The 26,928-nt window shown below is 38.4% G+C and overlaps 12 protein-coding genes across 12 annotated transcripts; 6 read left to right on the top strand and 6 right to left on the bottom strand.

The window, feature by feature from the left end:
- The first annotated feature begins 1,148 nt into the window (after positions 1 to 1,148).
- Positions 1,149 to 3,460, top strand: B0P05DRAFT_528338 (uncharacterized protein). The gene is made up of 7 exons (XM_051576634.1): positions 1,149 to 1,486; positions 1,541 to 1,624; positions 1,671 to 1,907; positions 1,948 to 2,581; positions 2,628 to 2,740; positions 2,789 to 3,129; positions 3,172 to 3,460. The coding sequence occupies exons 1-7, from the start codon at positions 1,331 to 1,333 to the stop codon at positions 3,368 to 3,370; spliced, it is 1,764 nt and encodes a 587-aa protein (XP_051438097.1). The 5' UTR covers positions 1,149 to 1,330; the 3' UTR covers positions 3,371 to 3,460.
- Positions 3,447 to 4,884, top strand: B0P05DRAFT_528334 (zinc-finger of mitochondrial splicing suppressor 51-domain-containing protein). Its single transcript, XM_051576633.1, has 2 exons — positions 3,447 to 3,964; positions 4,013 to 4,884. Exons 1-2 carry the CDS (start codon positions 3,490 to 3,492, stop codon positions 4,858 to 4,860), a joined length of 1,323 nt encoding a protein of 440 aa, XP_051438096.1. The 5' UTR covers positions 3,447 to 3,489; the 3' UTR covers positions 4,861 to 4,884.
- Positions 4,885 to 5,358: 474 nt separating this feature from the next.
- Positions 5,359 to 8,856, top strand: B0P05DRAFT_528330 (ras guanine nucleotide exchange factor domain-containing protein). Its single transcript, XM_051576632.1, has 7 exons — positions 5,359 to 5,503; positions 5,547 to 5,936; positions 5,988 to 6,104; positions 6,148 to 7,408; positions 7,461 to 7,626; positions 7,669 to 8,646; positions 8,701 to 8,856. Exons 2-7 carry the CDS (start codon positions 5,586 to 5,588, stop codon positions 8,750 to 8,752), a joined length of 2,925 nt encoding a protein of 974 aa, XP_051438095.1. The 5' UTR covers positions 5,359 to 5,503; positions 5,547 to 5,585; the 3' UTR covers positions 8,753 to 8,856.
- A 21-nt stretch (positions 8,857 to 8,877) lies between these two features.
- On the top strand, positions 8,878 to 9,982 carry B0P05DRAFT_634688 (velvet factor-domain-containing protein; the record flags this gene model as incomplete). Its single annotated transcript, XM_051583558.1, has 5 exons — positions 8,878 to 8,990; positions 9,035 to 9,099; positions 9,146 to 9,172; positions 9,244 to 9,295; positions 9,342 to 9,982. Coding segments are annotated over exons 1-5 (849 nt in total), but the record flags the coding sequence as incomplete, so codon positions are not given.
- Positions 9,983 to 10,665: 683 nt separating this feature from the next.
- B0P05DRAFT_295927 (kinase-like domain-containing protein) lies at positions 10,666 to 13,239 on the bottom strand. The gene is made up of 4 exons (XM_051573465.1): positions 13,059 to 13,239; positions 12,463 to 13,017; positions 12,275 to 12,407; positions 10,666 to 12,223 (listed from the first exon to the last, which is right to left on the bottom strand). The coding sequence occupies exons 1-4, from the start codon at positions 13,162 to 13,164 to the stop codon at positions 10,855 to 10,857; spliced, it is 2,163 nt and encodes a 720-aa protein (XP_051438093.1). The 5' UTR covers positions 13,165 to 13,239; the 3' UTR covers positions 10,666 to 10,854.
- A 647-nt stretch (positions 13,240 to 13,886) lies between these two features.
- B0P05DRAFT_438108 (uncharacterized protein) lies at positions 13,887 to 14,051 on the bottom strand (the record flags this gene model as incomplete). Its single annotated transcript, XM_051573728.1, has 1 exon — positions 13,887 to 14,051. A coding segment is annotated over one exon (165 nt), but the record flags the coding sequence as incomplete, so codon positions are not given.
- An 848-nt stretch (positions 14,052 to 14,899) lies between these two features.
- On the bottom strand, positions 14,900 to 16,745 carry B0P05DRAFT_528314 (carboxyl transferase; the record flags this gene model as incomplete). Its single annotated transcript, XM_051576631.1, has 5 exons — positions 14,900 to 15,081; positions 15,124 to 15,294; positions 15,343 to 16,502; positions 16,551 to 16,646; positions 16,690 to 16,745. Coding segments are annotated over 5 exons (1,577 nt in total), but the record flags the coding sequence as incomplete, so codon positions are not given.
- Positions 16,746 to 17,964: 1,219 nt separating this feature from the next.
- On the bottom strand, positions 17,965 to 19,204 carry B0P05DRAFT_528305 (uncharacterized protein). The gene is made up of 6 exons (XM_051576630.1): positions 19,159 to 19,204; positions 19,100 to 19,104; positions 18,940 to 19,050; positions 18,753 to 18,895; positions 18,345 to 18,708; positions 17,965 to 18,299 (listed from the first exon to the last, which is right to left on the bottom strand). The coding sequence occupies exons 1-5, from the start codon at positions 19,181 to 19,183 to the stop codon at positions 18,345 to 18,347; spliced, it is 648 nt and encodes a 215-aa protein (XP_051438090.1). The 5' UTR covers positions 19,184 to 19,204; the 3' UTR covers positions 17,965 to 18,299.
- Positions 19,205 to 19,244: 40 nt separating this feature from the next.
- On the top strand, positions 19,245 to 21,193 carry B0P05DRAFT_594294 (signal peptide peptidase-domain-containing protein). Its single transcript, XM_051583069.1, has 3 exons — positions 19,245 to 19,847; positions 19,900 to 20,271; positions 20,330 to 21,193. The coding sequence occupies exons 1-3, from the start codon at positions 19,334 to 19,336 to the stop codon at positions 21,055 to 21,057; spliced, it is 1,614 nt and encodes a 537-aa protein (XP_051438089.1). The 5' UTR covers positions 19,245 to 19,333; the 3' UTR covers positions 21,058 to 21,193.
- Positions 21,194 to 22,431: 1,238 nt separating this feature from the next.
- B0P05DRAFT_528299 (uncharacterized protein) lies at positions 22,432 to 23,869 on the top strand. Its single transcript, XM_051576629.1, has 4 exons — positions 22,432 to 22,459; positions 22,506 to 22,618; positions 22,662 to 22,862; positions 22,907 to 23,869. The coding sequence occupies exons 1-4, from the start codon at positions 22,439 to 22,441 to the stop codon at positions 23,667 to 23,669; spliced, it is 1,098 nt and encodes a 365-aa protein (XP_051438088.1). The 5' UTR covers positions 22,432 to 22,438; the 3' UTR covers positions 23,670 to 23,869.
- Positions 23,870 to 24,268: 399 nt separating this feature from the next.
- On the bottom strand, positions 24,269 to 25,194 carry B0P05DRAFT_528298 (uncharacterized protein). The gene has a single exon (XM_051576628.1). It carries the CDS (start codon positions 24,885 to 24,887, stop codon positions 24,534 to 24,536), a length of 354 nt encoding a protein of 117 aa, XP_051438087.1. The 5' UTR covers positions 24,888 to 25,194; the 3' UTR covers positions 24,269 to 24,533.
- Positions 25,195 to 25,596: 402 nt separating this feature from the next.
- Positions 25,597 to 26,103, bottom strand: B0P05DRAFT_584114 (uncharacterized protein; the record flags this gene model as incomplete). The annotated part of the gene is made up of 2 exons (XM_051582317.1): positions 25,597 to 25,960; positions 26,024 to 26,103. The coding sequence occupies 2 exons, from the start codon at positions 26,101 to 26,103 to the stop codon at positions 25,597 to 25,599; spliced, it is 444 nt and encodes a 147-aa protein (XP_051438086.1).
- Between the last annotated feature and the right edge of the window lie 825 nt (positions 26,104 to 26,928).

The raw sequence follows: 26,928 nt of genomic DNA, 5'->3' as shown, positions 1-26,928 counted from the left end.
CAAAGAACATGTTTTAAGTGAGAAAACAGACTGTTTTGATAGCCTGGTTGTCGAGTAATGATGCATCAAAGAATAGTGCATTTAAGCTGTGATCTGAGCATTTTTGCTCTAGATGTCATATAGAATATGCTAGCAATAGACTTCTAAATAATACTGTATATGACTCAGAGTGCTAGAGGACAGGCAAAAGTAGAAACATGGTCGATTTGTAATGTAAATGTGGAGGCAAATGGACAAAAGATGTACAGGATGGTTGGTATCGAAGATTAAATATATAATCCATTCTAGTTCTTTATCTAGCCGCAAAAATCGAGCTTTTGCTGAGAACTGCATAAAGACGCAGTTATATAGCTTTGGCGTAATGACAAAAGTTGTGAATCTTTTTATCTTAAATCTGTTGATATAAAGAGCACATCAACTTTGCTGCTAAAATATTGAGCAAATAGGCAAGAATATCCACAGGCTTTCTTGCCCATATCTCATCATTTTTGTAGTACAAATGTTAAACAAACACATTCACCAAAAAACTATAGCCCCCGATGCACATTTTGAGTATTTAAGCTTGTCAATAGCTCTATTCTTTGTCTTGTAGCGTTCGAAAGAAGACCCAAAGTTGTCAAAATTAAGATTATGATGAACGGTACCATTTCGTCTTGAGAGGTTTTTAGCCATTTTTACAAGTCGCTTTTTTTTTGTTGAAATCAATCCCAAAGATACCCTGTACATTATTAAACATTCTTTGTAGGTATCTAAAGTGTTTATGCGGGTTAGAGCGGGCTTTATGCTCCTTTTTTAATGTACATCTTCTGATAGAGAAAACACATCCATTTCAATAGATACAATGTCCTTTACATGTTTCATAATTTGTTTCAAAAGAATATTTAATCTTTCTACTTGTGTGCTACGAAATGTGGTCCACTGGTAGAACACTGTTGAAAAATAGGTTAAATGTTAAAAGACCAAATAACAAGTAAATCCGTTGAGATGATAACAAATAGCAATACGGAGCCCCTTTTGTGTATTGTGTTTTAATAGATCCTCAATTGACGACAAAGTAGCTTTCTAAGATTATCTGCTTTAATGCAAAGCGTTTACTTGAGACCTGAAAAATACACAGAACATGTCAAAATTTTTTTTAAAAAATCATACGCAAAGACGTTTACGATGGTCAAAGCAACAACTGCCTATCATTCCTACTACAAATAAATCATTTTTACTTGTATTGTCATTCATGCACTTTTTAAACTTTCTGTTGCGAACTTCAAAGGAGATCAAATTCAAGTCAGCTTAAAAAAAAGCCGTCTTTTTTTTTTCTTCCTATTTCTTTAGAATGACCAACGATAGAGAAACCTATAATAGACGCGTGCTTGGTCAAGATCTTTATGAAAAAGTAGTCTCCAGTAAGATCCTCTTAGTAGGCGCTGGTGGTATCGGCTGCGAACTCTTAAAGAACTTGGTCATGTCCGGCTTTCAAGACATTCAAGTGGTAACTAGGGCACATGCTATGGCCATTCATTCATCTATTGAAAAAAAAAAACAGATCGATCTAGATACGATTGATATTTCCAACTTGAATCGACAATTCTTATTTCAACGCCAACACGTCAAAAAGGCCAAAGCACACGTAAATACCCTCACTTTGTTTACACCATGCACTAATCCATCCTTAGGTGGCAAAAGAATCAGCTCAGAAATTCAATCCCAAGGCCCACATTACGTCTCTTCAAGCGAATATCAAAGATCCTCAATTCAATGTGCCATGGTTTAGACAATTCACCATGGTCTTGAACGCGTTGGATAATCTAGAGGCTCGTCGACACGTCAATGCCATGTGTTTAGCAGCCGATATTCCTCTTGTTGAGTCAGGCACACAAGGATACTTGGGACAAGCCTATGTAATCAAAAAAGTAAGCTTATCCCAGTTTTTTTTTTGTCTCATCTATTTAGTCTGTTACTGAATGCTTTGATTGTCAACCTAAACCAACACCTACGACTTATCCTGTATGTACCATTCGAAGTACACCTAGTGCTCCTATCCATTGTATTGTATGGGCAAAGAGCTTTTTGTTCAATCAATTGTTTGGTAATTCAGAAGACGAAGAAGCCATTGAAGCAGACGAGTCTGAAGAGAATGCACAAGAAGTAGCTGCTTTAACGAGAGAAACAGCCGAGTTAAAGCAGATCAAAGATGCAGCAGGTTCACCTGAATATGCCCAGAAAGTGTTTGATAAAGTCTACAAGATCGATATCCAACGCCTTTTATCTATGACATCGATGTGGAAGAACCGTAAAATGCCTACACCTTTAGACTTTGATACATTAGAAAACACCATGATAGAGACACAAGAACCCAAAGGTCTTCCAGATCAAACTGTATGGAGTCTGAAGCAAAACTTTGATATGTTTAAAGACAGCTTAGTACGATTGTCGACTCGACTGATTCAAAAGAGAAAGACAGAGCCAGATGCCATCTTGTCGTTTGATAAAGATGACGAAGATGCCATGGATTTCGTGACAGCTGCTTCTAACTTGAGAGCGCATGTCTTTGGTATCTCCACCAAGAGTCTATTTGATGTGAAATGTAAACTAGACCATGTAGACTTTCTGTTTTAATGTATTCTCTATAGCCATGGCAGGCAATATTATTCCAGCTATTGCCACCACCAATGCTGTGATTGCAGGCTTTGTTACTATGAAAGCCTTTGGTATTTTACGTGGCAACATCAAGGACAATCAAAGAGTAGAGTTAGATTTGACATGGTAGCATCATGACTCATGTATCTGTTAGACTTATCTTACTACTGGTTCTCGTCTTGTGCAAGAAGCCAATGCGGATCCTAATCCTAAATGCAGTGTCTGTCGATCAAGAAGTGCTGTTACTCAAGTTGACTTCAATACGACCACCCTGAGTGACTTGATTCAAAAAGCCATTCTTTTGTCTGTAGAAGAAGGTGGTGCTGGTATGATAGAAGATGAAGTAGCTATTATGGATGGTCATCGTATGCTGTATGATATTGAATATGATGAGAATGTCCATTTACCATTAAAAGATCTTGGTTTGAATTCTGGTAGTATTTTGCGTATTACACAAGATGATGACAATGATGTTGATCTCATTCTTGAAGCAGTGTAAGTTTCTCATCGTAATGGCTTCGTCTTATACTGTATTAGGGAGAATGATGTCAGCCCACATCAAGTGTCTTTATTACATCCGATTCCTAAACCTACACCTGCCTTATTAAAACGTAAACTAGAAGAAGAAGAAGAAGAAGTACAAGAAGTTATCAAGAAGCCAAAGACATCTCATTCTGTTATAGACAATGTGGTTGTCCTTGAAGATGATGAAGAAGATATCGTTTTGTTGGATTAAACATGGGAGACATTTTCATTGGCTGTCATTTAAACAAAGAAAATTTTTTGAGAAAATCACCTTGCCCTGTTTGCCTTTTTTTTTTTTTTTAGAAAAAGAGTGCGTAGTTTCTTTCTGTCATGAATCGAACACTCAAGCAACTTATTCTTCCAACTTCCCGTCAACTACTAAGAAATAACAGTCGTCGTGTTGTCTTGACCCCTGTGTATCAACGTCATTTGACACAATCTATCGTACGACCTATTTCTTTCAAGGGTCTGTTTGGCAAGAGTCAACCAGCCAGAGAAGGATCAGTGTTATTAGAACAAGACGACTTATTTCATGTGCTATCCAAGTCACCTTTACCCGAGATGCGAGACAGAGCAGCTATCATTAACAAGTATGGTGTCTGTCCTGTCTGTGATAACCATGAAGGTGAAAAAAAGAAGCCTACATTTGACTGTCCTGACTGTGGTTATCCTACCCATTGTTGTGAAGACCATTATCATCAAGGAAAAGCAGCTCATCAAGAGAATTGTGGTATTTTAAGACAACAAAATGAAGATGATCATGATTTACGTTCTGGTAGACCCATGCGAGAATTTGAATTTCCTAGTAAGTTGTACTCTATCTTGTTATTGTCTTGACACAGTCTTCATATAGGTGCACAAGGGTTTGATGAAGCTGTCAATATGGCCAACTGGGACATTTTCTTTTATACACGTAGTTTTCCTTCCATGGACTCTGACAGGTCCATGCGCCATGTCTCTAAATTATTGACTTATCCAATCACGATTGCCTCTGTCTTGCATCAATCCAGTCCTTATAAATACGGTCAACAAGTGACAGCTGAAGGCATGCGTTCGATTGCTGCCTTAAGAACAGTGCTCTACCCCAATACACAGAACAGCAATGATGCTCAAGCTCAAGTACGTACAGACACCATCAATGTGTACCTTCTAGGTGCTCGTGCAGAAGCCACCTTACCTGCTCATATCTGGCTCCAATTATGTTACTTGTTCCCTTCCTCTCCTTTCCATATTCACTTTGTTGGTCCTGATGCTTTATCACCCAACCAAGAACCACATACCAAGTCAGTAAATGAACGTCTGTTCTTTACTTATGATAGTGCCATGTACCATGAATATCATGACAAGATTGACAAGTTTGATCCTTACACAGACTTGTTCTTTTTGTTCTCTCCTGGTATTGGTCATGGAGAGGCTCGTGAAGGATGGAAACCCTCGATTGAGAAAGCATTGGAGACCAAGTGTCCTATTTTCATTACGGGTTATGATAAAGCTGATATGAAGAATGATGTAGAGGCTGTTGAACAAGATTATATGGGTGAATTTGATTGGATTTTAAAGCCTACTGTGAATGAATTCCGTAGTTTAAAGCGTGATATTAACTTGATGGACTTGAGACAGACTATTTTTGCAAACTATGGTATTTGGGGTATTCGTGGCAAACGTTATGACGTTGTTCATGACCCTGAACATAACGATTAAACTGCCTTTTTTTTTTTCTTTATTGTAAATAAATAGACCATAAAAAAATGAAACGGAGCTATACCAATATATTTGATATATTTCATTTAATCAATTGTTTTTTTTTTAAAAAAAAAGAGCATAACTGCTATATTTTTAAAAATTGTGTAACTAAGTATTTTGTGAAATAGGAGAAGAACAAGCAAAAAAAAAAAAAAAAAAAAAAAAAGTAAAAGAGGGCCTTTTGAGTATGGAAAAGAGGAGAAAGAAAAGAGAAATTTTTGTCTTATTGTCCTTTCTTCTTGTATTACCAACCCAAAAAAAAGCAGTATAAAAACTCCCCCTTTTCTTTCTACTTTCTCTCTTTTTTCTCCCCTTTTCTTCTCTTTTTTATATCATGCTTCATCATCATCATAAAGTTATTTGTCGAGTAAAAGCTTTATACTCTTATGAGTCCACTGACCCTGCTTCTTTATCCTTCAAAGCTGATTCCGTGATCGACGTTCTTTCACAACTCGACTCGGGTTGGTGGGACGGTTGGTAATGATACAATGCATCCAGTTAGCTTAAGCGTATTTATGAACCCATATTTAGGTGTCATGGTAAACGAGGTTGGTTTCCTAGTAATTATGTCGAAATCATCAAGGCACCCAATGAGAAACAAGTAATAAGATATCATTTTATGCATAATTACTGATCTTGTTTAGAGACAACAACCGAAACAACGTACGATAACTGATTTAACCATGCAGCAACAATTAAGATTGAGTCTACATGCTTCCGATACACTCATGGCATCAGACATCATCATGCCTTCTCCGCTAGACTCAGCCTGGGTGTTACAGACCACAGAAGATGGTTCTGAACAATATTATTATAACAAACACACACACGAAATGAGGTATTCATTTCCTTATCCTATGGAAAACAACGAGAGCCTGTCTAGTTTGAACGATGGCACGTTTCATAATGGACAGCATGGCATGGGTCTCGAAACACCTACTCGTCCGGCACGATCAGACCATCGTATCAGAACAGAATCAAGTCAGGATAGTCTACCTTTATTAGAAGAAGAAGAGTTTTATGATGATGAAAAAGTAAGTTGATATAGGAGAGGAGCTGGATTCGTATTGATTTCCTCTACTTAGCTTCCTCCACATTGGGTCCGAGAAACAACAGCCCAAGGTCGATTTTATTATTTGAACACCAAGACACTTCAAACCACTTGGGAATTAGAAAACATTGATCCAGACACAGGTGCATTAGTAAGTGGATCATCCAATGAACAGAGTGTGTTAATCATCTTAGTTGACTTGTTTGCCCAATACACCATCACCACCACCACCACCACCAGGAGCCATGGATAACACTCGTCTTCAAGAAGAACCCCTATTGACACTAGAAAAAGAAGAATGTACATGGTCACATCTTTCTGAATCGATTGAACAAGCGGTTGATACACTGCACACTTCGATTCGTCAACATCAACCTCAGTGTTTGTCACAAGATGCCACACGCATTGTCCACCATGTCCGACGCTTACTCTATGTCACACACTGTATAGAAAAGGATGCCTCTGTCTATCTCGGATCGCACAAATCATTACGACAGGCACATCGTACCTTATTGGCTTCGTTAGCTAAACTGGTACTTGCTACAAAAGTGGCTTCCGGTGCTTGGCCTGCTCCATCCTCCTTGACCAAGTTAGATGCAGACGCCACTGATGTCCTGATGGCCACACGCCAATTTATCAGTACAGCACAGGCATGTCGTGTGGACATTCGACAGGGCAAACCCACACTCAAGACAGAGACAGGCGATGAGTTTCGTAATAACCCTTTGATCCTCAAAAGCATGGCTCATGCATCCGACAATAATATGGTGACATCCACCTTGGTCTTGGTGGATCAGGTCCGTGGTGCCATGACATCCTTTATGGACAGTGTGAAAACGGCTTATGATCATCCAACCACACTCAAGATGCATGCGCCTATGCTCGTGGCTCAGTTTCGTAATTTGAGCAATACTACTAGTCAGTTCCTGAATGCGATTGAACATGTGTGTCAAGCACAACCGTATCAGGCACGTACAAAAGCACTCGTCGAGTCCAAGCAGCCTGTGTATGTCGCTATGGGTGGACTCTTTGTGGCTTCTCAGACAATCACATCGTCTGATCTAGACCAAGAACAATTGAAAGCTGCTTATGAACGACTTGTACAGTGTGTCGAGACGATTGAGAAAGGACTCACGCATGTGATGGAGACCATCTCATCAGATCCTATGCTTCATCAAACAGACCCTGAAGACACCATACAGCCTGATGTAGACACGCCTCAGCGTAAAGACAAGGTCACCAAACTGGCTGAATTCTTTGGCGAAGACACCTTGACAGCTCGTCTTCGTGAAGATATCAGCACAGTGCCCATCACTAATGCGCATGGATTAGAAGTCCCTTGGTATTTAGGTTCTGATTGTGATCCCAATCAAATTAGTTTTAATATGGAGGGGAATGTCAAGGGTGGCTCATTGCATACATTAGTACAGTACATGACACAGCACGATCAACTAGGTAAAGTGAACAAGACAGCCAAAAAAAAGAACCTTTATTCAATATCACTTAGATTCCAAATTTAACTCTACTTTTCTGTTGACCTATCGCTCTTTCTGTACAACGGAACAATTGTTTCATGAACTGTTCAGTCGATACCAATTGGCTGCACCAGACGCATTGACAGCAGAAGAACTGGGGATCTGGAAAGAAAAGAAATTAAAGCTTGTGCGATTAAGGTAAATTCTTGCAAATTTAACCTTATTCATGCTTATCTTTAGAGTGTTTAATATCATTAAATCCTGGCTTGAGACCTACTTTAATGAAGAAGAAGATCGCCCTATCTTGCCTGAAATCAGTCATTTTACAGAACATGTCATTGTCGAAAGTATGAAATTTGGTGCAGAACAATTGACCAAATTGATCAAGAAACGCATGTTGGCTGAAGATTCAGGCCAGATTCGTAAAATGAAACTGAACGTACGTACAGCAGACATGCCTCCCTCGATCTTGCCCAAGAACATGAAGCACATCAAACTACTTGAACTGGATCCATTGGAACTGGCTAGACAGATGACCATTATGGATTTTAAGCTTTACAACCGTATCAAACCCGTGGAATGTCTTGACAAAAACTGGGGTAAACCTGACTCGGAGAACCACATTGCCGCCAATATCAAAGCCTCGATTGAACATTCCAATCAAGTCACTGCTTGGGTGACAGACTCCATCTTGAGTAAAGAAGAAGTCAAGAAGCGCGCTGTCGTCATGAAGCATTGGATCAGTGTGGCTGAACGATGCAGAACCCTCAACAATTTTAATATGTGTATGGCTATTTTGTCTGCATTTGATAATGGTTCCATCGGTCGTCTAAAGCGTACTTGGGAACTGATGAGTACACGTAGTATGCTGACATTGCAGAACATACGTCGATTGATGGGTGCCCAACGTAATTTTGCAGAATACAGAGAGTTGATCAAAAAAGTCAATCCTCCTTGCATTCCATTTTTGGGTATTTACCTACAAGATTTGACATTCATTGAAGATGGCAATTCAAATTATCTAAAAAAGACAAATAACCAGATTAACTTTGCTAAACGCATGAAAACAGCAGAAGTCATACGTGACTTGCAACAATATCAGTCAACTCATTATATGCTGACAGCTGTGCCTGATATTCAAGAATTCATCAAGACCCATTTACATTCAAGCAGAGAAGAAGATGAACTGTATGAATTAAGCTTAAAGTTAGAGCCAAGGTAATTTGTTTCTGCGAGATCATCAGAAAAAAAAATCCTTATTTTGTGAATTAGGGAGCGTGGTGAAGATACGATTGCCAGACGTTTGAAGGAGTCAGGGCTATAAAATCCCTATTGTATTTCAATTTGTGTATATCATGTTGTTTCGTTTTTTTTTTCTTACCCAAAAAAGGAAATTTTTTTTCTAGTATAAATAATTCATTCAATCATTTTTTTTTCTTTTTTTTTTTTCAAGTCTATGAAAAAACCCATACAAGTCTTCAAGTAGTGATTAACTATATGGATGAAACAGTTTCTTATCACTTTGCTAAAGTCAAACAAAGACGAGAGAATCGGCACGAAATGTAAAATAAGACTGATATTATAAGAAGAACTAATATGTGACTAGAATATATCAGCTCACTCTACGACAGCAACCAAAGCAATCACGCATGTGTGGTGTTGGAGAGAAAGGTAAATGTCACATGGTGTTCATCAGTGATTAATCTTGTGTGATTAGCTGACCGTAGACCGATCGATCCTCCACGTAATCATGCCTGTTGATTACTCTTTTCTATACTGACACACACTCTTTTTTCTTTTCTCTTTTTTTCTTAGCCATTGTTCAACTCAAGGTGATTGACAACTCATTACCGCTTTCTGAAAAAAAGCAAGTTGATCATAGGCTACTTGATTCGTCACTAACTTCTTGATAGTGCGTATTTACAAAATCCTTATTACTTTATGTACGCTTCACTCATGGCAGCTGATTTGGATGAGGAACTACACTTGCTACGCGACGGAAAGACAAGGAGTACAACAGGCTCTGTTGTTTCTTCCCTTTACCATCTTAAAGATATCGATAACACAGATGCAGGCTTTTTTGTGTTTCCAGATTTATCAGTTCGAATGGAAGGAAGTTATCGACTCAAACTGAGCTTGTTTGAGATCATTGGCAAGGAAGTGTTTCATTGTCGATCTATCATATCGGAAAAGTTCTTTGTTTACTCTGCAAAGAAATTTCCTGGTATGGAAGAATCGACATTTTTATCGAGATCGTTTGCGGACCAAGGACTCAAGATCCGTATTCGAAAAGAATTACGCCAAAGAAGAAACAAAACAAAGTTTGATACATCAGAACAGAATGCTCAAAAGAAACAAAAGGTGGCTACAAGAAAAGTGAATCACCATTATAATAATGCATCACCTATTACACCGAATGCATCTCAAAACCCTTTATATCCACTTAGAAATGATCTACTGCCTATGCCTACCAGGTATATCAATTATAGCTCAAAGCCCATCAATCCTACTACTAATACACCACCCAATCCTACTACTACTACTACTACTACTACTACAACTACTACAACTACTACAACTACTGCAATAACAACAACCACAACTACTACAACTACTACTACAACAATTCCTGCTACTGTGTGGCAGCCTTCTTCTTCTTCCTCTTCTTCATTATTAGAACCAAGACAAGGCTATTCAGCTAATATTATGATGTCTTCCACACCACAAGTATCTGTAGGCAAGTATAGATCATTATCATACCCTATGTTTTATTTATCATTCAAAATAGATCGTCAACCACAATCCCAAAATTACTTTATAGCATCTGAACCAAGTAATTCACATTATTCTAAATATCCCATTCAATCACAGTATCCATTTTCACCGTCAAATCAACAACAACAACAACAACAATATCGTCTTCACATACCGTATGCGTATCAACCTCATCCTCCTCCTCCTTCCTCTTCTTCTAGTTATTCTCAATCACCGTCTTCTTCTTCAAATTCTACACCTTCCAATCAGTCCAAATACAATGCAAATTATTAAAAACAAACAAACAAATAAAAATCGATCAGTACATAGTTTCTTTAAAAAAAAAAGGAGGGGGGGAGAGAGAGGGAAATAAGTCAATCCCATCTCCCTTAAATACGACTTGATAACCTGTCATAAGATGCATTAGGAGAAAATACTCCCTTTTCATTTTTATTATGATTAATAATAATAGTAGTAGTAGTAGTAGTAGTAGTAGTAGTAGTAGTAAATTACAAGGTATCATGTTTGAAGTGTTTGTTGCTTTAAAGAAGCTTTAAAATCAAACGTTGGATCAGGTTGAACAAAAGGATGTTGTAATAATTCAGATGCTGTAGGTCTTTGTTCAGGATCACTAGACAAATAAATAAGTCCATGTCAAATGATATCGACTACTTACATTTGAAGACATTGTTGTAAAAAGTCTTTGGCTTGATCCGAGATATTTGTCGGAATAGCAGGTGCATTATGTAATCCTATTTGATAAAGAGCAGCCAAAGTGGTCAGTTCCATCCATGGATGTTCCCCTGTAATCATCTCCAATACAGTACAGCCTAAACTCCATATATCTACTTTAGGACTGTAGTGATGCTCCAAGACTTCAGGGGCCATCCAATACAATGTTCCCTTCATATGCGAATGAGTTGAATCAGACTCATGTTGACTTTTAGAAAGACCGAAATCAGTAATCTTGCAGACACCATCATGATCAATCAACACATTGCCACCCTTAATATCACGATGCAGAATACCCTTTTCATGTAAATAAGCCAAACCTTGTAGTATTTGTCTTGTAAAGAACCCTATCAAGCACTCGTTCAATGACCCATACTTGTCCAATAGACTTGAGATACTACCACCAGGCACGTATTCTAAAAAGATATAGATATGGCCTTCGTCTGGGTTATAGTCATACGCAATGTACTGAACAATGTTTTCATGGTCCAGGTCTTTCAGTAACTGGATTTCGCGATAGAGTGCATCTGAAGCTGCCTTCAAGTCTTGATTGTGTTGATCGGCTTGTGTGATGACAGCATCGACTTGTTTGACTGCCATCCATTCCAATGTCGCCAGATTCAGTGCATGATAAACACGACTGAACGAGCCATGGCCAATCAAATCACCTCGCATCCACTGCATCTTGGCTGGCTGGGCCAGTGTAGGTAACTCAATGCGGTTTTCTTCACCTGGCTTGACGCGTTCAATAAGTCGATCCCACATCTTGGTCGATTTGCGTCGACAGATCGACTTGGGCAGATGTTTCCAACGACGATGGGCTTCATTCGCTACGATACGAACTGAAGGACGATGACCTAACAATCGACGCGATGGTTGCTTTTGTTGAATGATTTCTTTATCGACATCATGTTGAGGTAAGTATTTATCAATGTCTTGATACAGGCGTTCAAAAGAAGGCCGTTCGCCAACGATGGCTTCACTGGGTCTTTCTGAATCTGTAGGTGAGGGCGGTGATTCCACCACTAAAGTAGTTTGTTGTATAAAGTCATGCGAGGGTTGGTCATGAATTGGTGTGGGTGGGTCGTAAAGAGAAACGCCTTCAAATGCACATTCAATAGAGGGTGGGTATAAGGATGCAGGGATGTTCCATAATGAAGGTCTGCGTGATGCATGATGAGATGGGTCAAGATCAATCAAGTCATGATCTTGAGGTGTTTCTGGGTCTGTCAATTGAATGCCTGTGACAGAAGAAGAAGAAATAGGACTTGGCGTAGGACTTGTCTGGATCAAGACATAGCGTGTTTGACTAGTACTTTTTTCTGTTAAGTACAAGTAGATAGACACATATTTTGATTACCTGTTATGCTGATGATAAATAGGTTGGCAAATCAAGCGATATCCTTCCACAGGTACCACCAAGACTCGGTTGGTTTGATTGTTATCTGACGTTTCACATACATACATTAATTCTTCGTCTGTTAAAGGAATGGCTATTTAAACATAAGCAAACCTATACGATAGACCATAGAAGCTTCACCTACTTACTTGATTGTGGCCCATTTTCATGAAAAAACAAGAAATAGTTGAGTTCAGCTTCAATGTTTAATTTATGCAGAATAGCACGCTTGATGTCAATCACATGGGTGGGATCAATCCAGAGTCGAATAAATGTATCTGCGTCCAAAGTGACTTGAATACGACGTTCTCTGTTTGGCACAGGTAGTCGTTTACCAAACAATTTACTGAGGATTTCTGGATTTGTGGCATTGATACGAGGATTTTTGGGTGCTGTTCTATTGTTTTGCATCATCATCATGGTAGGTTGAAATGAAGCCAATAGCTTCGATACATTTGATTCATTGGAAGAAGTGCGCTTGGGTATAAATTGAGTAATGTCAAATCGATGAGTTGGTTTCAGGTGATGGGTAGGATAAGCAGGAATAGCAATACGAGGTTTAGAAGGTTTTTGTTCTGCTTTGAGTTGTTGAATAGCAGACAAAAGTTGTTGCTTGTCAATAGCTGCAAATGTGTCATGACTCAGGAGTTCTTGAAGATTCTCCATGTTTAAGTTGAGGAATCGATCATGTTGAATGTTGTAGTCTAAACGAATAAATACGAGAAAACAAGATGACTATGTTTACCTGTAAATGTATCTACAAGACAACTCCAACCATTTGAGACTAACCACTGACTGACGTTTTCTAAAGACCAAACAACTTGTTTATGTTGTTCTTGTGGACTTTTCATATGTCACACTCAATAAACAAAAGGAAGAAAGAGAGAATATACATATGTGTGTGTTGTTGTTGGTTTCTTATTTTGGGATTGTGTACAACATAATGTGACGTTTTGGAAACTCCATGGTGTATGTGTGTGCGGGATGACCCAATCAAGTTGTGCTTGCCAAAAAAAACTCACCGAACAGTAGCCGAGATAACTTGTTGTTAAAATAGGACACTTGATTGGTCTATGCAAAGATGTGCCATACTGAGATTTAATAACATAAAGCATAATGCTTTACTATACGCACGTGCCTGGACTACGATAAGGTCATTTGAGAATAATAATAAAGAGCTATTTTATTTTGTACAAAATAATAATAATAATAATAAAAGAGAAAGGTAGAGAGCAATGCATAGAGTCAAGTCAGTTGTATGTAAAGTGCGTAGTCAAATAAGAACAAAATAAAAAAAATAAAAAATGGATGTGTGTGTGTGTGTGTGTGTGTGTGTGTGAATATATATAGGAGTGAATTGTTGAATAAATATATATATATATATATATATATATATATATATATATATATTTTAATAACTACTACTACTACTACTACTATTGCTACTACTGCTGCTGCTGCGAGTTCTGCTTGTGGATGAATTTCCGGTATCACCCGTGATACGACGACCCCGTGAAGACGATCTCTTTTTCTTGTTGTTTGTCTTCTTGATACGTCGTCTATTTGAAGGCTGGCTTGTGGATCGATTGCGTTTCTTAATGACATCAGTTTTAAGACTCAGCGGTCGAACTTTGCCATGAAGTTTCAAAAAGAGTCCACATGCATTACAGAGTGGCAGTCCTTCAGAATTGCGTCTCCATAATGGTGTGTTTGTTGTTTCACAATTAGTACAAGATACACCTTCATGGCTGGGTAATGAACTAGTGCGTTTCTTGTGTAGCGTAAATTTCTTTTCTAAAGCATGATTGTTGAAGGGTTGTTCCCAGTCTGAGTCATCACTATCATCATCTTTTATATCTTCTTCTTCTTCTTCTTCTTCTCCTTTTTCTTCTTCTTCTTTTTGATTAAGAGGCAATAGTGTATGAAGACCCAAAAGGTCATTTAGACTAGAAGAATGCACAGGGGAAAGTGACTGTTCTTCTTCCTCTTCATCCTCGTCTTTGTTGGACTCACTAAAGCGTGATTCACCAGAATCAAATAAGTTCATCATCAGTGTGTTGTCTAGAACATTGTCAAATCCTAAATAATTCAAAGGCGTCTCTTCTTCTTTATTATAAGATGAAGACGGGATTTGAAGTGGATGAACATGATGATTGGTTGCAAACATGTTCAAAGCGTCCATTGTGTCTTCTAACATAAACAAAGAGAAAGTGTTGGGATCCATAATGGGTATAAAGGAAAAGAAAGAAAAAAAAAAAGAGAAGAAAATAAACTCTTTTTATTTATTCTATTTTCCATGGTGAAATGAATGCATCAAATGACGAGCGTTGCCTTGACATCGTGTGTCACACCAAAAATTTCGAAACATTTTTACGCTTGTATCGTTTGAAATGAAATGAATTCCATTCGCTCTTGTTGTACACTAAAGTGTAAACGAAAATCTTTTGTTCCTATTGGCTAATCAGAACAAGCCAATGTAAGTCCTATCTTGCTTCTCTTTAGTTTTATCACGTTTAAAATCATCCTAGATTTTCCTTTTAAAGTATTATTTATTATGTTATATATATAGTGGGAATCTTTCCTGTATTTTTTTTTTTTTTTTATCTTTTAGCCTTTTTTATCCTAGTAATTCCCACACATTTCATTGTTGCATTATCTATCTGATTGACAGAACTTAGAGTGGTATACTGCCATGCTTCTTCCAAGGATTGGTTAATTTCTTATGCTTCAATAATTCTAATTGTTCAATCAGGCGAGTACGTGTTTGACTTGGAAAGTTAAGTAAACAAGACAAATGTCTATTCCCTTACCTTGGCGTAATAATGTCATCTAAATAGCCTTTTTTGGCTGCAAAAAGTGGGGTAGCAAACTTGTCTTTATATTGTTGACGCATGGATGGCTTGTCGGCATGATTTCTAAAAATAATCTCCACTGCCCCTGAAGCACCCATCACTGCAATCTCAGCAGAAGGCCAAGCAACACTAATACGGTCAGACCCATTCTTTCCTATGCTTCTTTTTGTTTCTTACTTGTAATCCCCTCTTAAATGCTTTGAACTCATCACAATATACGCACCACCATACGCTTTGCGAGTGATCACAGTCAATTTAGGCACGGTGGCTTCACAATAAGCATAAAGTAATTTGGCACCATGGCGAATAATACCCGCATGCTCTTGTGTTGTACCAGGCATAAATCCAGGTACATCCACCAAGCTCACAAGAGGAATACCAAACGCATCACAGAACCGAATAAACCGTGCTGCCTTGACAGAGGCATCCATGTCCAATGCACCTGAAGACACAAGGGGTTGGTTGGCAACAATACCCACAGAAGCACCATTCAGCCTTGCAAATCCAATCACCATATTACTCGCAAACCGAGACGAGAGCTCATGAAACGAATGCAGGTCCACAATACGATGGATGACTTCTTTCATGTCGTAGGCTTTACTGCTGTCCAAGGGCACAATCATATCAAGGGCTGCGTCTTGACGATCCACAGCATCTTGACAGACTTGACGAGGTGCTTCTTGTCGATTGGAAGAAGGTAAATAAGACAAGATATGTCGCATGCCTTCTAGGGCTTCAATATCATTGGAAAAAGCATGGTGGGCTACGCCTGTCTTGATTGTATGTGTATGAGCACCACCCAATGCTTCTTGAGAGACATGTTCGCCTGTGACTGCCTTGACGACATCAGGACCAGTGACGAACATGGATGAAGTATCTTGGACCATGAAGGTGAAATCCGTCAAGGCAGGAGAATAGACAGCCCCTCCTGCGCACGGACCCATGATCAATGACAACTGAGGTACAACGCCTGAGGCCAACACGTTCTTTTGAAAGATATCTGCATACCCTGCTAATGAATCCACACCTTCTTGAATACGTGCACCACCTGAGTCTTGTAAGCCAATGATAGGTGCACCTACTAACATGGCCTGATCCATCACTTTCAAGATCTTGTTGGCATTCGTACGACTCAGACTGCCACCAAGCACAGTGAAATCTTGGCTATAGACAAACACACGTCGACCATGAATCGTACCATGTCCTGTAATGACACCATCACCTGGAAAATGAGGGACATTGAAATCAGTGCATCCATGTTCTACCCATCCATCGTATTCTCTGAATGATCCTTTGTCAAGTAAGAGATGCAAGCGTTCTCGTGCTGTGAGTTTTCCCTAATCAGAAACAGTGATCAGTTTCCGGTGTGATTGAGTCTAGGCTACTTTATTATGCTGGGCTTCTTGTTTTGCTTTTCCACCGCCTAATAAACTTTGTTTTCGTTTTTGCTCAATAGCACTTGATGAATAGAAACAGGATCTCTAATGATAATCAGTTGAACACTCATGATAGGTTAAACAGTACAAATAAACTCAATGTCTTTCGACAAGGCTGAATCAATGGATATCTTGCTAGCATAATGACAATTTAGAAGAAAAGAGTCAGCGGCGGATGTTCAAAAATAAATGGCTCAAGAGGGAGACAGGACGAGTGTACCCAGGTTCAATAAGCCACAAAGGTACACTTTTTGATTCCTTCAAACCTAACCCTCTTACTCTATTAACAGACAGTGGACACTGTAAAAAAAATTCATTTTCCTGACAATAATCATACCGAGAGCTTTCAAGTCAAGTCACGGAACAGAGAAGAGAAGACATTCTTCAAATACTATCTAAGCCAGTTAGGTTCTTCCACAAAAAAAGTGTCCAGAGGCAAAACCTAGTTCCAATACGAGGCTAATTAAAGCGCGAAAATGCATGCATCGTGACAAAATGGTAAAGCATAAGCAATGTCAAAGTCGGATTCTTTTTCTTGATACCTTCAACAACATGACTAGCTGCACTGTTGAATGTGTGAAGGATATCATATGCATAGCTCTTTTAGAAGATCATATCTTTCAGGACAGGAAAACAATGTTTGAATTGAGAAAAGTGCAAAGCGATCAATTGCTTGCTCCCAAAAAGCTGAGCATTGGTGTTACATCCCGTCCAGGAGAATTTGATCAGCTTAAATGATGCTACATGTATTATGTGCAAAACGTCCAGAGACTCATTAGCAATCATAAGGCTGTTCCTCTCAGCATGAAGAATGAGTTTCTCGAACTCATGTATTGTTTGAAAAAAAACCCCCGAAGTCCAGTTGACCTTCTTGGAAACATTTGGGCTGATTCATACTAGGTTCCCAAACTGTCGTATATGGTTGAGATCTGTTGCCAGCAGTATGACCTTTAAATGTTAAACAATAATGTAGCCCACGATTGGATGTGTACTCTGTCTGCCTAACAGTAGATTCTCGTTCGATTCAGGTATAAGGTAAGCATTGTCTTGGTGTTCTTAGCTACAAACGGTGTTTCCACCTCTGATCTGTACCTGGTTTCTTTCTGTAGTCTCTTTAACATACCTTTCCGGGCTATATTTTGCCTGTTTCTTAGCTTATAGAATCATCATTCGAATCGTAAGTAAACTAATCATTTGTAAAATAATTAAATCGCTTGGCTAGTCTTGCTCTTTCCTCAGAGTGACATTTGTATAATTTTAAACAAAACCAGGAGTTTCACCGAAAAGCTCTCTATGCCTAATGTTATTCATCTTGCTTCCCAAAAAAAAAAACGACATAAAGAAGCGTCTCAGAAAGAGCAAGAGGATAACGCATTACTATAATAAGAGCAATAGTCGTGCTTCCGATACCTCTGAAACAGTCATTCGTAATGCTAGTTCATAGTTTAACAAAAGAGAAACATGAGCACTATTTTAGCAGCATTACTCAAGTAAGTCAGAAGGGAAACATCACTTATGTGGTTGACGCTTCTGAATGTATTCTTTGATGATATATATGTCATTCCAAGGAAGCAGAATGCGTTTACCACTATTTCTAGAGAAAAATAGCTGTAGGATGTTGTGGCTAAAGTTGCTTGTTGTGATTCTCTTATTGTCTGGTTACCTTTATGATAGCTTTTGCACCAACTTTATTTCGTCCTTATCATTTCTTTAGTTTAGTTATTCGTTTTTGAGAATCTTTACTTAGCATTCAGTTAACTTGATAAGTTCATTAGTAACATAAAAGACGTGTCCTTCAAAGGATAATTCTTCAATCGCTTCAGTGACTTGAGAGGCATTCAATTTATCACGTAAATGATGTACAATCACTTGCACATGCGTTCCTTCTCTGCTAGAACAGTCCTTAATGGCTCTTTTTACAGCTTCAATTGGATCCAAAGCAGTCGTTTTGGATAAAGGTTGAAGACATACATGAGCATAAATCGCATCCAACAAGTGAAATGTAATTTCATTGGTATTTTGAATGACACGTATGTGATGTGCAATCATGCGCGTCTTTGTTTGAATACGTTGTGGGCGACCTATGATGTGTACAAACATGGCTGTACTTTTTTTCCAATGACTAAGAGTACTGCTCCAGCTTGAACTTACGCTAATTGCTCCATATCATCATGAAGGTTGGAGAAACCTTCTGTCCAGACCTGTACATCTATAGCACCAGTGCCATCTTCAACCACAAGGGAAGCATGGGCTTCAAATCGACTCATAGAGCGAATATAACCCATAAAATAAACCTAACAGACACATAAGTTCAAATCTACTGTGACATAGAACAAACACTATGAATTTCTTTATGATCAATAAAGAAACGACTTGCTTCATCTTCACCTTCTTTAATCGTGACCAATTGAATTTGTTTGATAGTGATGGGCCTCAATGAGTGCACTACCTATCTCTTCATGTCAGTCTATACATATACAATGAGGATGGCTGTTTACTTTGTCTATATATGAACAAATAATAAGTGACATGTAGTACAATAATGTGCCTGTATTACCTGCTATATTTGCAATAGTGGGCATTTTTTGTAAAACAAAAAAAAAGAAAAAAAAAAAAAGATACGTCAATCTCTTTTATTGATTGGAGGAAATTCGTGTTTATTTATGCATATTTAAACCTGCTTGTTATTTTTTCCTTCTTCTTTTTTGTTTTGTTTCTTTGTCTTTTTATTTATGTCTACAGAAAGCCTTTTACATTTAACAGAAGACCGGACTAGTCTTCATATAGCTTCTATAGGATTATTGTCTCTGGCTATTATTCCTATTGTGGTTGGTTCATTCAGTTCTTTACTGACACTCACTCAACCCAAAACTCGTTCAAGAACACGGTATCCTCGAAGAGCCAAATCCACACGTCATCGTCGAGAATACATTCAATATGCCTCGGACGATGAAGTCCATGATGTATTTGAACAGCATCATGACCAGCACAGTAATGCCAATGTATTGACCATCAAAAGCACTTTTTTGCTTCCATTGGCTTCTTCTTCTGTGGCTTACATGATCTCTAGTTTGATTCATACAGTTGATCCTCATTATGTCAACCAACTTGTGACACTTGTTGCCTGTCTCTTGTCTTGTACAGCACTTTCCAAGACAACCATGACTGTCGCTGAACAATACTTGCCCCATCATCGATTCTTTTACCGTGCCTATCATCTCACCATCACAAATCAAGACAATCAAAGTAAGTAAACACGTCATTTTTATTTGATACTAAAATATTATTATTCTGACAGAATTATGTCATTTTAATGTCACTCTGATTCATTTGGGCATTTTTATGGTTTCTGCCTTACTTGCAGTCACTTTTGCATGGACACATCATTGGGTGATTGGTAACTTGTTTGCCATGAGTTTGTCTATCAAAGCCATTCGGTCATTTACACTGGATTCATTCAGTACAGGCTTCTTTTTATTGACAGGTATGTTGGCTTATGATCTCTTTTGGGTGTTTGGTACCGATGCCATGCTCGAGATTTCAAAAGCACTTAAAGATACACCCATCAGTGTGGTTTGGCCCAAGACAGTGCATCCTCAATTACTGAGCAAATTGATCAAAAAAGATCATTTCTTCAGTATGTTTGGTATAGCTGAAATCATTGTTCCAGGTTTGTGGTTTGATGATGATGATAATAACAAAGAAACAAAGACTGATCTATCACAAAGGTATCTTTATTGCTTATTGCTTACGATTTGATCGTTACAATGCTTACAAGAAGAACATCTTGGATTTCCCCAAGCCTTATTTCCTTAGTGCACTCGCTGCTTATGCTTTAGGTGCAGGTAGTTCCATTTATACTGTCCATTTCACAAAACAACCTGAACAATCTGCTTTTGTATTTGTGGTCCCTGCCTTGATCTTATCGACCATCTTGACAGCCATGTATCGTCGTGAATTAAATGTGATTACGGATTGTTCTGCTATTTTCAAGACATGGGAACAAGAAGTGAATGCGTTAAGAAGATCATCGTTTGCTGAAGATGCATATGGTGCCGTGACAGACGCTGTGGAAGGTACACGAAAAGCAGTGGAGCCCTATGTAGAAGAAACACGCAAGACACTAGAACCTTATGTAGGTGATGCTATGGAGAATACCTATCAATTAGTAGATGATACAAGAAAAGCAGTAGAACCTTATGTGGATGAAGCAGTCAAGGGTACAAAGAAAGCCATTCATTCTGTTGCTACGGCTGTTCAAGAACAAACAGTAGTGGATGAAAATACAGAAGAATCAGATGAGCGTGCCAATCGTCGTCCACGTAGACAGCGCAGACCTACCTATAAATCTGTGTCCCCTAGAGCTACCAGAAGAAGAAGTACAAGCAAAAGAACTAAGAGAAATAGCACAGTAGCAAATCATACTGCGGATGCTGCGTCTGTTGATCATGTTTAGAATTTTTTATTATTATTATTATAATGCTAATCGATATAATCCTGCTGAAATAAACACTGTTTAAAGATAATATCAGATCATAGTTCTTGTTTGTATGATAAAGTGCGCTTACCCACACCAGCAACACCAAGTCCTACTGCTGTTCGTGATTTTCCAGGTAATTGACTCAATTTGTTTGCTTCTCTTAAAGCATAAGCACCTAAACCACCAAATGCAGCGGCACCTGTCAGTTTACAAGGCAAGCAATCTTTATATTCTTGTTGTTCAAGCGTTGCATTGTCAGTCAAAGTTGAGTTGATTCTCTAAAGAAAACAAAAAGGGATAAATACAAAGAAGAAGAATAGAAGACATCTCACATTGATCATGGTTAAGAAGAAAAAGGGAAAAAAAATCATGCTTACAGTTTTTAGATACAGTCACACAGATTTCGCTTAATTCTTTCCCGATCTCATTACCAACTTACTCAAGTCTACTCAAGAAGCTACCAACAACCGCCGCTATAGATGCAACAAGCCAGACGAATAGCAGCTCCACGGTATTTACTGGTTCAACAAGGACAACAAAAAAGCATCTGACATTGAAAGGTTGATGGAATTCCCTTTGCTCAATTCTTTTGATGATGCTCCTGACAGTTGACAGACAGAAGAGTGCTTTGAAAGGTTAGTAAACGATACGACGAGGCTCATACCGTCTCAATAGTCAGAAGGGGAGACGGTGATGTCATGGTTTGGTGTGTGTGTGTGCGTGTGGGGTGCTTTTGGACTAGGGATTTTTGGTCTTTGGCTATTGTTGAAGAGGACTCTGTTAACTAAGGTGTCTATGTCAATATCTTGACCCAGACATTCCATCCTTAGTTAATGGGACTTCACTTTACAGGAAGATGGCGCCACTTGCCACATGGGTGCCTATGCTTGATGTTGGAAGAACACTCATCAGATCTGATGCTGAGTACTGGCCTGCTCAAAATCATGATCTGAACCCCATCGAACATATTTGGAATTGCACTTGAAAAGCTTGTAGACAATAGACGGTCTGAGGTTCACACTATTGAAAAACCCAAGTCGATACTTCGACAAGAGCAGGAGAACCTCGGCCAAGAATATGCTGCACGCTTGGTCGGAAGCATGAAAAGCGGATGCCAAGCGGTGATGGATGCAAAACGCGGCCACACTAAATACTAGTTCTTCTTTTTTAATCTTCTGTCAATAAATAATCTAAACTTTTATCCTGCACAGTCTATAGTGTTCAACGTCTATACTCCAAGGGACTTATTCAAGGATAAAGATCATGTAATTCTTCTGTCTTTAGAAATTTATTTATATCCAGTCACAGCCATCCTTTATTTTATTCTATTCTATTTTATTTTTTCTTTTGATACAAGATGAAGCCTGCGCGTTTACAAGTAAGTGCATTCAATCGATATACAATCGACTCAATAAGATGACTAGGTGACTCAAGCACAATTGGATGAATATTTACGAGAGAAAAGACCAGAAGGTGGTACCTATAATATTTGGCATCATCGTTATTCTGGACTTGAGCGAGATTTCAATAAACAAAGGCAAGTAGGATCTTGAATGACGTTTTATTGACTCCACCTATAGTACACGACCCAAGTTCAAAGTGAACATCGCGAGAGATGCAGGAGAAACAGTGGGTTCACGCAACCCCAATGCCTATTTTTGCTTGTTTTTTGCTAAAGGCATGTGTTGTAAAGGCAGCAGGTGTCACATGTGGCATCGTGTGCCTACCACAGAAGACCATGTCGAGACCACGATTGATTGCTTTGGTCGTGATAAATTTACGTAAGTCGTTGCATCAATAACATACAAGACTTATGTCGCTTTAGTGAATTTCGTCAAGATATGGGTGGTATAGGTGGTTTTATTCGTGAAAACAAAACGTTGTATATAGGTCGCATTGCCATCACAGACGATGTGGACGAGGTTATCAAACGTCATTTTGGCCAGTTTGGTCCTCTTGATCGTGTCCGAATCCTTAAATCGCGTGGCGTTGCTTTTGTGACCTACAAGACGCGAGCCAACGCCGAGTTTGCAAGAGAAGCCATGATGAATCAAGACTTGGACAATAATGAGATTATCAATGTGCGTTGGGCTACATTAGATCCCAAAGCACAAGAATGGGAAGATGAAGAGGAAGAACGATTAGAAGAACACAAGTTTGAACAAGAGTTGGCTGTCATGGATAGTGAAGAAGGAGGTCGACAAGAAGCAGAAGCTGATTTGCCTGCTGAATTCACGAGCCTAAAGCGTGATGTAGACGAAGATGGATTTAACGAGATGGAAGAACGTATTAAACGACGACGACAGGAAGAAGAAGATGAAGCTCAAGAATTAGCTGCCAATCAAGAGATTGCACAAAGAGAATACGAAGAATACTACAAGCAATACTATGAACAACAACAAAAATATTATGAACAACAACAAAAACAAATAGAACAAGAAAACAAGAAAGTGGCAGGCATCATTCCTCAAAAAGTCTTAACCAATCTCAAGACACTCTCAAAAAATACAGATTTGACCATCAAAAACAAGAATACCAATGGATTAGGTGGTTTAGCTGATTACGCAAGTGATAGTGAAGAAGAATAACTTAATAAAAAAAACTTATTTACTCAGTTCTATAGACACTACAAAAAAAGAGTAGTGTCAGGCCAAACTCCTTTATCAGCTTGGCAAATACAGATTATTTGCTCTGAACAAGGATGGAGATTCATCTTTGTAAATAAGTTGTAAAGAAAAAAAAAGAAAAGAAAAAAATTTTTTATCCATTTAAATTACAAATACGCAACACAGTTAAAAAAAAAAAAAAAGAACGACAGTGTAGTTGATTATGTAAAAGTGCTTTCTTGTGAGCGAAATTTACAGTACAAGCATAGAAGCATGCTGCTTGAATAGAATTATTGAAGAAAAAGATAACAAGTGTACACTTTATTTCAAAAAAACAACCAATACACGCATACAGTATTTCTGTATCAAATTGTCGCAAATCTTAATTATATTTTCTTACCCCCCCCTCCCTCCCCTTGCTCACCAGCGTTCTAATCCAATTCAGAAGAGTTAAAATGCTTAGTGGGGAAACCCTGCAAGGTCGGATAACTAAAGCTTGCAACCAGGTTCCTCAAAGTCATTTTTAAGCATTCTGATAATCGTCTATACGACTGTTTAAATAAAAATCATATTTTATTTTTTTCTTTTTATATACTCGTTCTTATTACTATTGCTGTAGAATTTAGTGAAAATGCGTCAAGTAAAAAAAAAGCAAAATTTCAAATGGGAGGGGGGAGGGTTTCTTGAATATTTAGACATAAGAATACACATATAAGAAATATGATTTGCTATTAGAGAGCATCATAGAATACATCATTGTCATTATTATCACCAAGTTTAGGACCTACAGAAATCAAAGCATTGGTAAAATCAAATCTAGTCAGATGATCTCCCCTGTAGTGATTCTCAAAAGTAAGGGAAGAAGATCAATTGCTCATAGTAATTATATCTTCTTTTGAGATTTGTGCTTGTAAGGCCAAAGAGGAAGCAATTGAGCGCAGAGTGATTCCTTTTTTCCGAAGCCGAGAGGCTGATGAGCCTGTGTACCCATTTTGAGATAGTCTTGCGAGGAATAAAAACTTTAAAAACTTGAATATTGATAAATAATGTGTCGACGGATTGAGCAGAACGCAATAGACAATAGGTAATAAATGTATTGACTGGGCACAAAGAAGGGTGTGCATACGCTTTTACCGTGAAAGTCTTGATAATTCTCCAGCGATTCTTCTTTTCCTTTGGGCAATGTACCTCAAAGGTCATGGATTGTCTGTCCGCCGATAATGTAACCGAAGAGAAGGGATCCGATGGCCGTAGAAAGGAGCCCCGTTATTTAATCACATTGGATAAAGTTTAGCCGAAGGATCGTCCTCAATGACTTGTTCATTTCTCATAACTTAGGCCTTTTTTAAGCTGTTTCCTCAAATTTGGGAGGATGCCTTCTAAAGTAATAGTAGCACTAGAACATTTTCATAAGTAAATAGGGAGGGAGGGGGATCTGGAGAGACGAAAATGCATTCTTTTGGGAGAATCATAAAAGGAAATACAAAGCTTATTCCTGCGATGTTCAGAATGTATCCTCTCAGGCCTTTTGGCTAAGATCAAGTGCATCGTTCAATGTGCCAGAAGTTGGTTTCGAATTGAAAAAGACTAGGCTGCTCAATGCCTCATTATTATACATAGAATTTTGAAATTTTATGTTTTTTCAGAAGAAGAGACAGTTCGAAATGACTTAAAGCAATTAAAGACTTGCAAAAAAAAAAAAAGAAAAAGAAAAAAAAAAACTTGTAAACGCCAGGAACTTTTCATGAACGTAATTGATTTATAAGAAATATCATAGAAAGTGGTAAGCCACTGAGGATGATCATTCGGCTAAACTCTATCCGGCATGATCAAATAAAGGGGCTCGTAGAAAGCAGGTAACACCGATCAAAAAGGTCAGTTTAGGTTTTATTGTTGACAGTCGTAAAGATTAGTTACTCAAATCCGCAAGATGCTGAAATGTAGGACTTAGATCAATGTTTGGGCAGTGAGTCCGTACAGGAAGTGCCTGGTCCAGGAGAATAGAGATAAACTTATTGAGAGAGTTACCTTTACGAATGCTATCGGGATCTGCATGAAAGCGAGTAATACCGAATTGATAGAGCTGAAGAGTAGAAGGTGTCAGGTTAAATTGTTGTTTCATACAAAAGTCATCAGGTGAGAGATTGTTTTTAAGACACCATTCAATAAACAGGAGTTGTCCTCGTTTGTATGTCTTGTTGGTTGTTGAGTCTTGTAAGCGATCATTCTTAAGTATGACCTGTGAGTTGGCGTTTATATTGTTAGAGTTGTACCTGTAGCTGATAAGTGCCACACGTCGAGCTTCCAAGTCTTATTTGTTATAGGCCAAATGCTACTGGGTGATGGGAGGATAATACATGATTGGTGCAGAAGAAGAGGTAGTGCAAGTCTGAGACGTCGAAGAGACGGAAACCATAGTGCTGACGGCCACCAAGATGATCATTCACGTTGGCAAAAAAAAAAACTTGACCTGAACGGATAACCTTGTTCATAAAGCATTAATAACATTGGCCCATACTGCCAAGATTAGGAGGTAGAGCACTAATTAATTTTTAGCTGTAAGAGAAACGACCAAACAGAGCCCAAGTTGGATTTTTTGATCTTGCTGTTTCCACTAATCTTGAGAATTTTAGTCACTAAAATAAAATATGTTTTTTTAGGCTTCTTACACACCAACCCTTTTTTTTTTTCTTAGGGACCACCATCTATCAGACATGTTCGCAGAGAGGGAATGGCTAGAGAACACTCCCATCCACTCCAAAAGCAACCACTTTTGTATAAGTATATAGTTTCTTAAAGAAGAGAAAGTAATTGTAGTCATTTCATGAAAAGAAAAAGATGTGGTGTTTGAATGAAGTTGCTGAGAGCTTTTAACTTGAACACTGTTCGATGACCGCCATTCGGTTTGGGAATGACAAACATGTTGCTGTGAAAGCCTGGTGTTGGGGGAGCTAGTTCGATAGCTCTTTTGTTGAGAAGTGAAGTGATTTCATGTTGTAACAGCTGGTGTTGTTCGGCATTGAATGGGCAGATTGGTTTCGGATAAGTAGTGAGAAGAGGAAGAGGAAGGAGGGGGATACAGAAGCCTAGTTGAATTACTCTGAGTAGCCAACTGTTGGTTGAGAGTTGAGTCCATTCTGAATAAAAAAAAAGCTTGATAATATTATAAAAATGACTTTGAGGAACCTGGTTGCAAGCTTTAGTTATCCGACCTTGCAGGGTTTCCCCACTAAGCATTTTA

Source organism: Gilbertella persicaria, assembly GCF_025201335.1.
Source record: "Gilbertella persicaria strain CBS 190.32 chromosome Unknown B0P05scaffold_6, whole genome shotgun sequence".
NCBI classification, from domain to species: domain Eukaryota; kingdom Fungi; phylum Mucoromycota; class Mucoromycetes; order Mucorales; family Choanephoraceae; genus Gilbertella; species Gilbertella persicaria.
Note: the sequence above shows the minus strand (reverse complement) of the source record. Positions and strands in the feature narration are given on the sequence as shown.